At 60.6% G+C, this 14,278-nt stretch overlaps 2 protein-coding genes across 13 annotated transcripts; one reads left to right on the top strand and one right to left on the bottom strand.

Moving 5' to 3' along the window:
• The first annotated feature begins 47 nt into the window (after positions 1 to 47).
• LOC103565414 (cytochrome P450 2F2-like) lies at positions 48 to 4,044 on the top strand. Of its 7 annotated transcripts, XM_070557854.1 has the most exons (6): positions 48 to 2,388; positions 2,576 to 2,778; positions 2,867 to 3,008; positions 3,102 to 3,289; positions 3,499 to 3,640; positions 3,723 to 3,988. In XM_070557854.1, the coding sequence occupies exons 1-6, from the start codon at positions 2,379 to 2,381 to the stop codon at positions 3,902 to 3,904; spliced, it is 867 nt and encodes a 288-aa protein (XP_070413955.1). In that variant the 5' UTR covers positions 48 to 2,378; the 3' UTR covers positions 3,905 to 3,988. The 7 variants fall into 7 exon arrangements, with proteins under 7 accessions (XP_070413955.1, XP_070413953.1, XP_070413949.1 ...); XM_070557852.1 differs by having other exon boundaries at positions 2,253 to 2,388; positions 2,867 to 3,289; XM_070557853.1 differs by lacking the exon at positions 48 to 2,388 and having other exon boundaries at positions 2,408 to 2,778.
• Positions 4,029 to 13,157, bottom strand: EGLN2 (egl-9 family hypoxia inducible factor 2). Of its 6 annotated transcripts, none has more exons than XM_070557841.1 (6): positions 13,023 to 13,157; positions 10,897 to 11,969; positions 5,815 to 5,934; positions 5,229 to 5,365; positions 4,930 to 4,997; positions 4,029 to 4,651 (listed from the first exon to the last, which is right to left on the bottom strand). In XM_070557841.1, the coding sequence occupies exons 2-6, from the start codon at positions 11,731 to 11,733 to the stop codon at positions 4,596 to 4,598; spliced, it is 1,218 nt and encodes a 405-aa protein (XP_070413942.1). In that variant the 5' UTR covers positions 11,734 to 11,969; positions 13,023 to 13,157; the 3' UTR covers positions 4,029 to 4,595. The 6 variants fall into 6 exon arrangements, with proteins under 6 accessions (XP_070413942.1, XP_070413943.1, XP_070413944.1 ...); XM_070557842.1 differs by lacking the exon at positions 13,023 to 13,157 and adding an exon at positions 12,662 to 12,823; XM_070557843.1 differs by lacking the exon at positions 13,023 to 13,157 and adding an exon at positions 12,459 to 12,610.
• Positions 13,158 to 14,278: the final 1,121 nt, after the last annotated feature.

Raw genomic sequence — 14,278 nt, 5'->3', positions numbered from 1 at the left:
AGCAGTGGGCATGGAAGTGACAAGGAAGGGTTCAGGTGCGCGTCCCTAGGGATCACAGGCACAGGGCACAGGAGTACAGGCTAATGGGCACATCACCAGGGGTGTTTTAGAAGTGAGTTTAGGAGTCAGGAGTGTATTTAGGAGTCACAGGGACAGCGTTCAGGGGTCATGGGCCCGGAGGTGGCCAGGAGACTCAGGAATGCACACCTCCAGGCCAGGTAAGGTGGACCCAAAGGTGCCAGGGGCTCAGGACGGTACACCTGTTGGCTAGGTGTATTGACACAGAAATGCTGGTGCGTGAAAGGTGCCAAATAGGACAAGCTGAGGCAGGCACAAAAAAAGCCATGCGGAGCCAGGCCCAGGAGGATTAGGGCTGGGGACAGGGTGGAGGCGTTGGGTTGGGGAATCCAGGGAAGGAGCAGTCGAGGACGCCCACCCCTCCCACTTCCCATGTCCGCCCCTGCTCCACCCAAGACCCCAAGGGAATCAAATAGAGGCAAAGGGGCGCAGGTGTAGAGGATCGAAGGCATGTTGATCGCCGGCATCGCAACGCTGCTGTTGCTGTTCCTGCTCCTGGCGCTAGCCAGGCCGAGTTGGGGTGGGCGCGCCACTCCGATGCAGGGGGCCCTACCGCCCGGGCCCACGCCGCTCCCGCTGCTGGGAAACTTACTGCAGCTGGGGTCCGGCCGCCTGGACCACGCACTCATGGAGGTAGCCCCAACAGTGGGTGGGGGGACAGAATTCTGGATTCGTGGGAGGTGGGGCTGGAGGCTGGAACTCCTGGTTCTCTGAAAGGAGACAGAGCTGAGGGCTCGGACCCCGTGAGTCCTGAGGAAGGTTGAGGAGCCTACAGTCCTGCGTTCCGGGAAAGGAGATTTGCTGGACATCTGGTTGGGAGGGAAGAGAAGGCTGGGGTGGGAAGTCAGATCTCAAAGGAAGAGGGGCCGGAGCTGCTGGTTCACGGTGGAGTCGGTGGAGTCGCGCTGCCCCCCAACCCCCGCCCCCGGGTCCTGAGGGAGGAGGAGCCTGCAACCGGCAGTCAGGTCCAGGGGGAAGGACAGCGGAGGGGTCTGTTCTCCTGGTTCCACGCGGGAGTGGAGAGTACTGAGGGCCCAGACCCCTAGTTCTGAGACTGCTGGGGGCTGGGGACCTGGATTTCCAGATCCTGAGGGAAGAGGGAGCTGGAGGCCCGGACTCCTGGGTCTGAGGGAGGCAGGAGCTGGGGATCTGAACTCCTAGGCATGGAATGAGGGGCTGAGACGGGGACTCCTGGGTCTGTATGAAGGAGGAGGGATCTCTGGGGCGGGGCTCTGGGGTCTCGGCGGAGAAGGGGGTCAGCAGCCCCGACCGGGACCCGCTGAGCACCGGCTCCGTGTAGCTCTCTGGCCGCTGGGGCCCGGTGTTCACGGTGCGGCTGGGCCCGCGCCCTGCGGTGATACTGTGCGGCTACGCAGCGCTGCGGGACGCTTTGGTGCTGCAGGCGGATACCTTCTCCGGCCGCGGGGCCATGACAGTCTTCGAACGCTTCACACGCGGGAACGGTGAGGCTCCAGGACCCGCCACTTTGGGCGACTAAAGGGCGGGGCCCGGTAGAGAATCCCGGCTAATGAGCGCAAACTGCGAGGAGAGGGCGAGGCGGAGCTAAAGCGCAGGGCTCGAATCGGGGGGGCTGGTTCCTCGTGCAGCCAATAGAAAAGAGCCTGAGAGTGAAAGCCAAAGAGAGCAAGCGCTGGTCAGGGATGCGGACCAGCGGAGGTGGGGCCAATGTATGGGCAGGGCCGAGAAGGCTGGGGTGGCAACCAAGAGGTCTGGAAAAGAAGCAGAGCGAAGGGTTGCGAGGAAGTGGGCTCCCGGACGGAACGCTTCCGGGATGGGCGTGGCCAACTCCCCGGGCCGCCCCCTTCTCTGCCCCATCCCCAGGCATCTTGTTTTCTAATGGACAGCGCTGGCGGACGCTGCGCAATTTTGCAGTTGGAGCGCTTAAGGAGTTCGGGTTGGGTACGCGGACTGTCGAGGAGCGCGTCCTGGAGGAAACGGCTTGTCTGCTTGGCGAATTTCAAGCCCTCGCTGATGCGGCCTGGCGGGAAAGGAGAGGGGCCTGGTGTGGGTGTGATCAACGGATGAGAAGGGGACGTGGGAAGTCGCTTGGGTGGAAGGAAGCCAGTAAGCTCAAGAGCTAGCGAGGGGCTGGGCCAAGCGTTATGACCTCATCTATTCTAACTCCCAGGAGCCCCGTTCGACCCCCGGCGGCTACTAGATAATGCTGTATCTAATGTTATCTGTTTCGTGGTCTTCGGGAGCCGCTATGGCTATCAGGACCCGGAGTTCCTGAAGCTCCTGGACCTCTTCAGTGAGAACTTCCGTATCATGAGTTCCAGATGGGGCGAGGTGAGAGGACCGCCCGACCCCTCCGTCGTGTGCCCATCCTATGCCAAACCCCGAGTACACAGACCCACCTACACTGGATCATTAGAATGGGGCGATCTTAGAATCTTGGAATGTTAGAGCTCTGGAACTGATAACATCGCAGTCCTGGTCCAGTCTCATCGTATGGAAACTAGTGGTCTTGTTCAAGGTCCTATTGAGATCCCGTCCCCCGAGATGTACAACATTTTCCCCTCCATCCTGCACTGGCTCCCGGGCCCGCACCACCGAATCTTCCGAAACTTCGCGGAGCTTCGGGTCTTCATCTCCGAGCAAATCCAGCGGCACCGGCAGACGCGGCAGCCGGGGGAGCCCCGCGATTTCATTGATTGCTTTCTGGATCAGATGGATCAGGTGCACGCCCCCGCTGCCCTAAACTCCATCTATGCCTCCCACCAGCAGGCGCCTGGCACGCGGCAGCGCCCGTCTCCTCTGCCCACAGGAACAGAAGGACTCAGAGAGACATTTCCAGGAGGAGACGTTGGTGATGACGACGCACAACCTTTTCTTCGGTGGCACCGAGACCACGAGCAACACCCTGCGCTATGGGCTCCTCATTCTGCTCAAGTACCCAGAGGTGGCAGGTCTGCGAGCTGGAGGGCCAGGGATGAGGGGGCTAGGGTTGGGGCTGGCTGGGGTCCACGGCGGATGCAGCTCACAGCCTGAGCCGGCCCCAGCCAAGGTACAGGCTGAGCTAGACGCCGTGGTGGGTCGGATGCGCGCCCCAAGCCTGGAAGACCGTGGGCGCCTGCCCTACACCAACGCTGTGCTGCACGAGATCCAGCGCTTCATCAGTGTGGTGCCGCTGGGGCTGCCGCGTGCCCTCACCCCCGACACCCACCTGCATGGCCACTTCCTGCCCAAGGTACCCACCAAGCCTGGGGATTCTGTGTGTTGGCGCCGGGAGGGAGCGGCCTACCTATTAGCCGACATCTGCAGGCTTGGGCGTGCACACAGCGCTGACTGACTAGCCCTGGGAGCAAGAAGGGCGGCACTGGCTTTTAAATGGGGTCTTGGATGGATGAAGGATAGTGGCCTGCCAAGTCCCTGAGGAACTCTTGTGTATCCCTCCAGGGCACCTTCGTGATTCCTCTGCTGGTGTCCGCGCACCGGGACCCCACCCAATTCAAGGACCCAGACTCCTTCAACCCCAGGAACTTCTTGAACAATGAGGGTGAGTTCCAGAGCAATGATGCCTTCACGCCCTTTGCCCTAGGTCCGGGCCAGGCAGGGAGGGGAGCAGCCTGGACAGGCCCTGGGGCACATGGGGTTCTCACTCCACATCCCTGTGTCCCCAGGAAAGCGGATGTGCCTGGGCGCAGGCCTGGCCCGATCAGAGATCTTCCTCTTCTTCACTGCCATCCTGCAGCGGTTCTGCCTGCTCCCTGTGGGGAGCCCCACCAACCTCGACCTCACCCCACAGTGCACCAGCCTGGGCAACATGCCCCCAGCCTTCCAGCTCCGCCTGGTGACCCTCTGAGGTCAAGCCTGGCCACCCTCTGCACACTGGCTCTCAGACCTCCTTACCCGCCATGGTCAATAAAGGCCCCGAATGGCAGGCGAAGGGGTCTCCTCACCGAGAGTGGGAGTGGGAGGCAGGGGTGTGCAGCTCTGAGGTAAACTTTTATTTATTTCTTGGCTGACAGGACTTTCACACCCATGCTCCTCCCGGCACCTCTTATCCTGCCCAAGCAGCAGCAGCCTAGTCCAAATGGTGCCATGGCCAAAGGGGTTGGGGAGTCACTTCACATTCCAGGCTGGAGGAGTGGGGGGCTTGGGGATACTCCCCCCACAAACCTTGGCCAGCAAGAGGCCATGACTCAACCCAACCCCAAATCCTACACCTGGTGGGAGGTGGCAATGCCTCCTTCTAGCTCCCCACCCCTGGGACACAGGCCCCAGCTCCAGGAGTGGGAGCCCCCAACACTGGCCCCTGCCCAGGTCAACCCCAGGCCCCATCATGGGGCAGCAGGGGTCTCTCCTCCTCCTTGGTCCTCAGTGACAGACGGAACCCTCCACACCAGGCAGGACAGAGGCAAAGTCGGAAGCAGCAGCGGAGGCGGGGAAGGAGCAGGCACCGAGACTGGCGGGCTGCTGGCCCGGCAGCACAGGGCCTGCGCTCTCCCGAAGTCAGGGCAAGCTGTCTGTCCATGCAGCTCTGGAGCTGGCCACTAGGTGGGTGTAGTCGGCTGTGACACAGGGACTTGGACACCTTTCTGTCCTGATGCTGGGGAAGAGAGGGGGACCAGAGAGAGTGAGTCATCAGGGAAGGGACAAAGAGGCCAAGGAAAACCTGGGAAGATGGGGGAGAGGACCAGAAGAGAGGGCGCTCCTGCTGGAGGTGCAGGAGAGTGGGCTGTCTGGGGAAGGTGGGCAGAGATGAGGAAAAACGAGTGGACGATTTAATAAGAGACTGACGAGGTGGATGAGGTGGCTTGAGGCCTAGTGAGGTACATGGACTAGGAAGGACGTGAGGGAGCAGGACGCTGTTTGGGAAGCACGTACCTAGCAGATACTTGTCTTTGGCTGCTGCTCTCTCCTTGGCATCAAAATACCAGACAGTGATGGCGTACCTGGGGACCAGAGCATCCGCAGGGCGGTTACAGACCACTCTTCTTCATTCCAGGCACTGTATCCACAGTGACGCTAGAGTCCATCAACCCTTCTGAGCCTGGTTCTGTTCCTACCTAGGCTCCCTCTCAGCACTTCGTCACTCCCTAGTCACTCCCGGGGTCTAACAAGACTTTCTTGGCACGGGGGGAAGGGAGGGCACCTGGGCACAACCCCAGAAGTATAGATCGTACCTGGTGGCATAGGCTGGTTTCACCTCATGGGGGTTCCGCCGGTCAGACCAGAAAATGAGCAGGCGGTCAAAGAGGGGCTCGATGTTGGCTACCACGGGCCGGCCCTCAGGGAAGATCTGTAGCAAGCCGCCATGCACCTGAGGGCAGGCCAGAGGGTGAGACTCCTAGGAGGCTGGCTGGGCTCTCTGGAGCCTCCACCCTGCATCGCCTACCCCCAGGGAGCCCAGCAGGAGACACAGGACCCGCACACATCACACCCTCCCACCACTCAGGCTCTTAGGATGAATGACAGCCCAGAGTCCACATCACCATGGAGACAGGCAGGAAGCTACTCAAGAAGACAGAAAATGGAGGGGGGCAGGGAGGAGGGGGAAGGGGGAGCACTGGGTAGACAGCACCATTCCCTGAAGCTGTCACCACAGTCTGCTGGAGAGGAGGTGCCATTTCTCAGAAAGAGAATGCCGTGGACGGCACCGCCCCGCTGTGGGTTGAGAGGAGGAAGGGGAGAACCCTAAATGCTGAGCTGGGAGTGGAAAATGAAGTGGATACAAGCCTCCCCACGCCCACGCCCACCCCCACCCCCTACCTTGATGTCCCAGTTCTGATTCAGGTAATAGATACAGGTGATGCAGCGCCCATCGCCGTGGGGATTGTCAACGTGCCTCACGTACCCCAGCCCATTGCCTGGGTAACACGCCACCATGGCCTGGCAGAGAGGGATGGAGGTGGGTCGACTGGGGTAGCCAAGGACGTTACCTGCTTTCTCACCCACCCCTGCCCCTCATCTCTCCTGACTCAAGTGCCCTGGGCTCCAAGGGCTCCAACCCCAGACCTTCTCCTTTTTCAGCCAAGCCCCCATCCACCAGAAACCTCAGCTCCTGGACCTCAATAGCCCACTCCCCCACCAACACACATGCCCAGGGCCTGGCACCCAGATGGACCTCAGTTTTTGAGGGTTTGCTTTTCTAAAGACAACCTGACCCCACCTCAGACATTTCAGTAGAATGAAGCCAATTTAAACGTCTTCTGGGGCGCAGGGATGTGCCCTCACAGCCTGCACTGCGGGTTCCGCCCTTGGCTGCAGAGTGGAATGCCCTGGGACACTGATGCCCAGGACCACCTTGGCGGTTGGTCTAGGGTGGAGCCTGAAATTTTTCCAGGTTCCCCAGGTCATTCTAACATGCAGCAGTGCTGAGAACCACTGCCCTTAACTACCAAGAATCCCCACTAAATAAATTCTGCCTCCTAAGCAAGTGAACAGGTACCAAAACCTAGAGTGTGGTTAATCTGAGATCTAATCCCAACTCTAGCCCTGGACAGTCCCATCATCGGCACGGACCTCAACTGCCTCCTCTGTAAAATGGGGCTAAAAACACCTGCTCTGTGGACAGCTGTAGCATTAGCCCCTCTGACAACATAACCCACAGGTCTCACAGTACTCATTCCAGGTCCTGGCTCCTGTGGTTACAGATATGGTCACGGGGTTCTCGCCTCCTCTCCCTGATGGCGGCCCTGGCCCTGGCCCTGCCAGCCCTGCCCACACTGAGGCCTGGGCCCAGTGACTCCAGGTCCGTTTCGCATCAGGGAGCCGAGGGAAAGGTGGATGTGGTGTGAGGGAAAGGGCCCAGGCGTTCCTACAGACCTAACTCCCGGGGTCAAGTCTCAGTCCTGCCACATGAGCTGTGATGTCAGGCAGGCGACTTCACTCCCCTGTCTCAGTTCCTCACCCATGAAATGGAGCCGACAGGTACTTCACAGTTGTGGGAACTGAGCAAGATAAAAATTTCTGGAAAGGCACCCAGCATGGTGCCTGCCACATGATGGAGAGCCAAGCACAGGCTGAAATAACATTTTTAAAAAAAGGCCCTGTCCTACCCTGGGCCCAAAGCCACTGGGAGGACTGGATGAGACAAAGAGGGAAGCACCCGCATGAAGACCCTCCCGCTCCTCCCCAGCTGGGGACCATCTGTCTTGACCCCTTGACCCACACTGATGCCAGTCCAGGCTCTGCTGGCTGCTGCTCCCCTCTAATGCTCAGCTACACCTGTGGCCCGCAGCCTGGCAAGACAGCCCTGAGATAAATATTCCCAATCAAAATGATCAGCATTTGCTCCCAAATAGGCTTGCCTGGCACTCTGCGGAGGCCAGCTGACTCGGCCCCTCGGCCTCCTCCCAACACGGTATTCCCAGGGCTCACCCCAGCGTGGACAGCACACCACTCTGCATTAAACATGTGCACTCGACCCTCCACGGAACCTACCCTGGGAAAGGAGGCCAGGAGGGCTGCCACCAGGTAACGCCACCCAGCAGTGGAGAGCCACACTCCTCTCTGGCAGCACCAGGGCAAGACCCTGGCCCCCACCCTCCCAGTCCCGAAGAACCTTCTCTGCACTGCTCACTCCCTAAGGATGGGTCAGCCTCTGAGTAAGCACCTCAACAGGAGGAAAGACCGTGGCTGTGGGCCAGGGTGGGGGTCTGGAATCAGTGAGGCCTTGGTTAGGGACGGGCAAGCCCTCCCCAGTTGGAATCCAAGCAGAGATTCTGCTAGTTCTGCACAAGGACGGGGTGGGGAAAGGGTCCAGCGCTGCAACCTCTTCCCCCAAAATCTATCCCCACACAGCAGCCAGAGACCCTTTGCCCCAGCTCTCCATTGCTCCAATTCCTCAAGTTCCCCACTGCATCCCAAGAAAATACAAATTCCCAACCACAGCCTCCAAAGCCACCAACCTCATCTACTATCCCCATCACTCTGCTCCAGCCTTGAGGGCCTCCTGACTGCTCTCTGACCAGGCCAAGGCCATCCCCAAGCTTCTGCACCTGCCTGGAACTCTTCCCCTGGTCCTCCTGGTTATTCAGGTCTCAGGTCAAGGGGCACCTTGAGTACTCTGGCTGAAGGCACTTGGGCTGATTTTCTACTCCACCTCCTCAATGTGAAATGAGCACAGGGACTTGTTTACCTAGTATTGGCCCTACAGGCGGCCCCACGCAATCCCCTGGGGCCAGGCCTGTCACCTTGGTGCCCAGGTGGCAGCTGCTGACTGCAAGCACTCCTCTGGGTCTCAGGGCCTCTGTTCCATCCTGCCCTGTGCACCCTCACACAGGGTCTCCCACCACACAGGGAGGGACACCCATGGAATGGGACTCATGCATGAAAGCTGGGCACAGAAACAAGCCCTTTAAGGCCCCATCCTTCCTCCTACATACACACACCCTGAGGCGGGGAGCATCCTCTGGCCCCAGAGAGGCATCTACTTCCTGCCCCAACATGGGAAAGGGACAACAAGCAGAGTGACATGGAAACTTGCTCTTCATCCCGCCATCTCAGGGAAGGGGCAGCTGGGATCAGACCCAGGAGACTAAAGAGTTAAAGGCTATTCGGTGACAAGGTGCCAAGAGCCCCATCACACACACAGCCCCAAGTCAGGAGACTGAGCCAATGACAGCAAGCTCCACCTCCACACTCCTCTTAAAAGGGCAAACCAAGCCAGCGAGACCCTCCCTGGGGTCCCCTATGGTAGTCCTTGACACCAGTGGGAGTCAACTCTTTCCCAGCTGCACGTCAACTGAGCAGAGGGACTAGGGAAAGGAGGGAAGACAGGACAACACAGGAGCTCCATTCAGGCTGGGGCCGACCCTAGCCACACTGGGGATCTGTGCCCCACCACCACTGTGGCCACCCACCTCAACGGCCCCCAGTCTTACTTCAGAGCCTGGGGAGGGAGCCCAGACGGCACTCTGTGAAGGTGGGGAAGCCTGGAGCTGCTGTCTCAGCAGGGCAGTGGAGGGTCTGTGAGGAACTCCAGGGACTGGGTTGGCTCCTCCCCGCCCTTCTCAGTCCAGCCTGGCTTGTTCTCACCTTGCAGGGCAATAAGAGTCACCCAGGGCTAAAAAGGTCCCAATACTCCCCCTATCCTAGCCAGGGCCCCATTCCAAGCACATCGAAGGCACCAAAGGGGAAGAGATCTGCTCCTTCTACTCTCCCCTTCCTCCCCTCCCCTCCTAATACGGCCACAGCCTAGCTAGGGACTTAACCTGGTTTCCCTGTCCTGTGGATGAGCACCCTGAGCCTCAGAGACATGGCCTGCCCTGGGCCACTCAGCTCTTGTAGTCTCCCCCCAACCTCCCTCCTGTGAGGACAGGTGACCCTAGGGTGAAGGTGCTCAGCACCTGTGGCCAAGGAAACTCCCACTGATTTCTCCCGCCTGTGCAGGAGCCGAGCCCAGGGAAGGGCCACCTCCAGCTCCCCAGCTATCAAGTGCTGCGAGCGAGAGGGAAGTAGGCCAAGTTCTAGCTGAGGTGGGGAGGACCCTGGCCTCAGCTGGGGGGAGCCCTGGTCCCTAGCCAGCTCCAGCCCGAAAGGGAAGCTGCACAGAGACAAAACCTGAAATGGAATCTGAGGGAGGAGGGAGGGGACATCAGAAGCACAACCTCATGCCCACAGGGCAGATGGCAGCCTGTGCCATCAGCCAGGCATCACTGGCGTGCAGTGGGCACACCTGTATGGCCTTGTCCCAATGACACCAAGGCTTGGACTCAAGGCCAGGACCCTCACACCCGTCAACGAAGAGAATTATCATGTCAGCAGGCGGGAAAGGCCCTGTGGACTATTGTCTTGTGCAGGGTTCCTGACCCCAGGTTCTTGAATGGGCAGCTGGAGGCCCAGGAGGCCCTGACAAGTGCACATAAACTCTAATCAAATGAGGTTTGCTTAAGAGAGGATCTGTGGGTTTTGGCAGATTCTCAAAAAGACCCAGATTCCAAAAAAAGATTAATTACTACTACTATAAAGTAAAAATAAGGGACCAAGAAGAGACACGAAGGCACAGGATCAAGGAAACAGACCAGCTCTGGACAGGAATGAAGTGATGGGCAGACAGGACAGAAAGGATGGAGGACAGAGACTAGGACAGGGAGGGGGAAGACGGAGACAGGACCTTCACCTGGACAGGTACACAGTCGCCCAGTGCAACCCCTAGAAAGCTGTCCTTGATGCAAGTGGCAGAGTATGGCACAATACAGTCCAGCACCAGGCACGGCAGGCAGCGCCTCCTCCCTCAGCCTGGCACTGGCCTCACCACTACCACCCTCCCCCAACCGTCTCCTGGTTCTCCTGCCTGGAAGACAGAATGGACAGACCAGAGACAGATGGCAGACAGGATGGACTAGACGGACAGGCCAGCACAAAGGGACAGATGAAGGGACAGGTGAACAACGAAGGATCAAGACAGGGACAGATAGGTGCAGATGACCAGAGCAGAAACGTGGGCCTGTCTACAAGGACCATTCTAGGTCTGGGGCCCATGAACTGCCATCAGGGAGCTGTGAACCCAGCAGGGCTCACACAGTTGTGGGGCTATGAATGTCGGCACCTTTTCTCAGGTTCTTCAAGATGAACCCTGGCAAAGTCAAGAACCACTGTTCCTACACGCCAAACCCCTGGTTTACAGGTGCACAAACTCAGGGCCACAGGGAGAAAGCACACAGACCCCCCCCCCCCAGTCCCCAAGGGGAGCGAGAGCCCAAAGCGAACCCCAACACTCCTCCATTGGAGCTGCCTAAACCATTCGTGACCCCAGAAGCCCGCCTCCAAGCCCAATGATGCTCAGAGAACTAGGCAACCAACAAATGAGTGCGGGCAGCCCCTCCACCCAAGGCCCCGCAGCCTCACCTTGGTGCGCCCGTTGATGACGTAGCCGCCCAGCCGCCCGGCGCAGTGCCGGATGACGGCGTCCACGTGGGCCATGAGGGCGCCGATGCTGCGGCAGCCCGGCTCGTGGCCCTCCACCCAGGCGATCTGGTCCCCGCGGATGCTGCGTGGCGGGATAGCCCGCTGGCTCACTAGCTGCCCGTCACGCAGGCGCCCGCCCCGCTTCAGGGCCTCCACCTCGGCCAGCACGCGGCCACCCAGCGCCGCCCCCAGGAAGCTGTCCTTGACGCAGATGCCATAGTACCGCATGCAGGGCACAATATAGTCCAGGGCCAAGCGCTCAGGGGCAGCGGGCAGCACCTCCTCCCTCGGCCCGGCGCTGGCCTCGCCATTGCCACTGCTGCAGCCCACGCCACCCTGCCCCTCCCCCTCCGCCTCCTGGTTCTCCTGCTTTGCCCAGGGCCGCTTGCTGGGTGCGGGGGCATCCCCACCATCCTCTGCCCATTTCCGTTTGGGAGCCTCAGGCCGGGCGCCCTGGGCCGCCAGTCTCTGGCACCCCTTGGTGACCAGCGCTGCAGCGCCCTCACTCTGCAGCGGCCGCAGTTCGCCGCCATCCTGCCCGCCAAAGCCCTCCCGCAGGGGGCTGGCTGTGGTGGAAGAGGCTGTGGCTCTGGGGGTCCCACTCCCCGCCGAGGCCTCACCAGGCACTCCTGGACAGTGGTAAGAGGGTAGCAAGGAACAGGGCAGGTAACTTTCCACCCCCATCCTGGCCCGGCCAGGCTCCAAGGGCTCTGACACAGAATCCAGCAACTGAGGGAGAGCTTGATTCAGGGGCTGCGGCTGGCACGGGCTGTCCATGGCAGCAGCGTCTTCATCCCCCGGGCATGGAGGGCACGGCCCGGGCCCATGGTGCCACCCTCCTCCGCCTCCTCCTCCTCCACTTGATGCAGCCGGGGGCAGGGGCGACTGGGCCTGGCGTGGGGCAGAGTGAGACAGGGCAGGCAGCAGAGGCTCTTCTCGTGCCCTGGGGGTGCTCGCTGGTCCCCAAGTCCTCTGCTGTCCCTAGGGGCTTGGGAAGGGACCCGTCAGGGTGGCTGGATGGAGAGAGAGAAAAAGAGATGTGAGACGAGTTAGAGGCAGGCCTACTTGGGGAAGGAGTGAGGGATTTAGGGGCAGTAGAAAGGAAGACTGACTTGGCTACAGAGATCCCCAGAACCTAAATCAAGTGGGGGAGAAGACTGTAGGAATTTGGGGGGGAAGTCACTGACAAGAGGCAGAGAGGGGGGCAGCTGGAGGAGTGAGGCTGGGTAGATGACCCAAAGCCAAAGGACTGCATCGGGGGCTGTGGGAGAGAGCATCCTCAGACAGACAGAAGACAGAAAACAGAAAACGGAGAGGGGGCCCGTAGTGGAAAAGAAATGCAGGAAGAGTAGGGAGCAGGAGAGCTGGAAACAAATAGACAGGGGGGGATCTGCCTGGGGGTTCCAGAGACACAGAGGAGGAATGTGGGAGGTCCACAGACGGAGGAAGCTGGGGAGACCAGAGACAAAGAGAACCGGGAGCCCAGAGACAGAAAAACAGACCGGAGAGAAGCTGGGAGGGAGGGCCTGAGACAGCCGGACACAACAGGGTGGAGGGGTCGACCTGAGCGCAACGGGAGGAAGCCTGCTGGGGGCTGACACACATCCAGACGGAAGGGAGGTCCTAAGACAGACAGACAGACGGAAGGAGCCGCGGGAGGAGGGTTCACAGCGACAGAGGGAAGGGCGGGGGAGGGTTCACGCACTTCGGGGAGAAGACGGAAGAAAAAGGAGCCCCCCTCCCAACTCCCTGCAGTGCCGGGCCTGAGGCCCCCTCGGGGCGCAGCAGGCGACGGAGGCAGGGCCTCGGGACCGCCCGGACCCCGCGCCTGCTCCCCTCCCCCAGCCGGCGCGCGCTCCCAGCTCCCACCCCCAGCCCCCAAACGGCCCGCACTCGACGTGCCGGCGCGCGCTCCCTCCCCCACGCCCCACCCTCCCCTCCCCGGGGCCGCCACGCGCCGCCACGGCGTGCCGGCGCGCGCCCCCAAGCCCCGCCGGCGTCGCGCCGGCACCCCGGCTCGAACGGCGTCTGCTCCTCGCTCCCTTCCCTCCCCGCGCTCCCCTCACCGAGCCTTTTCCTCCGGCCCCGGCGCCGCCGTTTGTGCCAGCCGCCCAGCGCCGCACAGCGCGCCATACCCCGCCCCCACCGCCCGCGACGCTCCGCCCCCGCCTCGCCCGGTGGGCACGTGACCGCACCCGGGCGGAGGGACATCCGTGCGCAGGCGCGAGCGGCGCGGGGCGGGGCGAGGAAGTTCAGAACGCCCCCCTCGAGAAAGGGGAAGTGGGTCGGGCGCCGATGCGAGGTTCATTTGCATTCTTCGCTCCGCCCGCTCCGCGCGAGAGGAGGACGGCGGTTAGGAAGGGCTGGATTGGGGAGGGGGAGCTTCTGCGCCTATTATGCCAAACACGCCGGAGGGGTATGCAAATAAGGCTATTTAGAAGGGCAGGCCCACCCGCTCAGAGCCCAGACCGCTGCGGAATAATAAGTAGCCGGCTCCGGGAGTGCCGTGCACATCATCGATGTCAATTGTACGGACAGCTCCGCCCTCTTACAGCCGAAGAATAGGGATGAGGCTTTGAGAAATGTCTGCGCAGTTAGTTGGGAAATTTATGTAAATTCGCACGTCAGTAAGTAATTTACGTAAGGATTTTTTATAACGGAGGAAAGAAAGTGCAGAACGTCCTTGAGGAAGGGAGAACGGACTAGAAGCGATGTGCAAACCTACCGTGACCCGCTCCGCCCTGCCCCCTCGGGACAATTGTGGGGGTCGGAATAAAGCAACCTAGGAAAGCTATATTTGCACGGCAGCCTCTAGTCTTTACTAACATTTTGGGCACAGGCCTGGGGGGACTATGCAGATTAGGTTATTTATATGCCCCGCCCCCTCCGCCATCGCCCGTGCTGAGCAGGGGCTCAGGCCTGCCGAGGAGGTGGGTTAAGGCCGACTTGAGGGTGGCCGAGCAATTGGGAATGTCCTGAGGGGGCTGCACCTGTCCCTGGCAGAGCACGTGCAGGTCTCAGCGGTTCACCTGGACACAAGGTGGTAACACACCAGTCTCGACTATGCACCTGAGTCAGGGTTGCATAAAGCCCCACGTAGCGCTCTCGGGCAGACACAGGGTTCACACAAGTATATCAAAGGAGCCAAATTCACACCAAAACGCATGCAGACCTCAGGGGCATACGTTTCACAGTCACGTACGCAATTGTCTGACACCGCCTCAGACTTTCAGGAATTTTCAGGAATGTGCCGTGCGTGGGTGTCGCCCACCAGGCACCAGCCGCAGCTCACTAACAGGCCAGAATTCTCATTTCCTGGCCT

The sequence above is a fragment of the Equus przewalskii genome, chromosome 9, assembly GCF_037783145.1.
Source record: "Equus przewalskii isolate Varuska chromosome 9, EquPr2, whole genome shotgun sequence".
Lineage (NCBI taxonomy): Eukaryota > Metazoa > Chordata > Mammalia > Perissodactyla > Equidae > Equus > Equus przewalskii.
Note: the sequence above shows the minus strand (reverse complement) of the source record. Positions and strands in the feature narration are given on the sequence as shown.

Excerpts from the sequence above, each read along its gene's own strand:
- LOC103565414 (XM_070557847.1), top strand. The coding sequence starts at position 2,551 with ATGGAAACTAGTGGTCTTGTTCAAGGTCCTATTGAGATCCCGTCCCCC. Across the intron at positions 2,779-2,866 it reads TTCTGGATCAGATGGATCAG|GAACAGAAGGACTCAGAGAG; the intron begins GTGCACGCCCCC and ends CTCTGCCCACAG. Across the intron at positions 3,290-3,498 it reads ATGGCCACTTCCTGCCCAAG|GGCACCTTCGTGATTCCTCT; the intron begins GTACCCACCAAG and ends GTATCCCTCCAG.
- EGLN2 (XM_070557841.1), bottom strand. The coding sequence starts at position 11,733 with ATGGACAGCCCGTGCCAGCCGCAGCCCCTGAATCAAGCTCTCCCTCAG. Across the intron at positions 5,935-10,896 it reads TCATCAACGGGCGCACCAAG|GCCATGGTGGCGTGTTACCC; the intron begins GTGAGGCTGCGG and ends CCTCTCTGCCAG. Across the intron at positions 4,652-4,929 it reads CAAAGACAAGTATCTGCTAG|CATCAGGACAGAAAGGTGTC; the intron begins GTACGTGCTTCC and ends TCTCTTCCCCAG.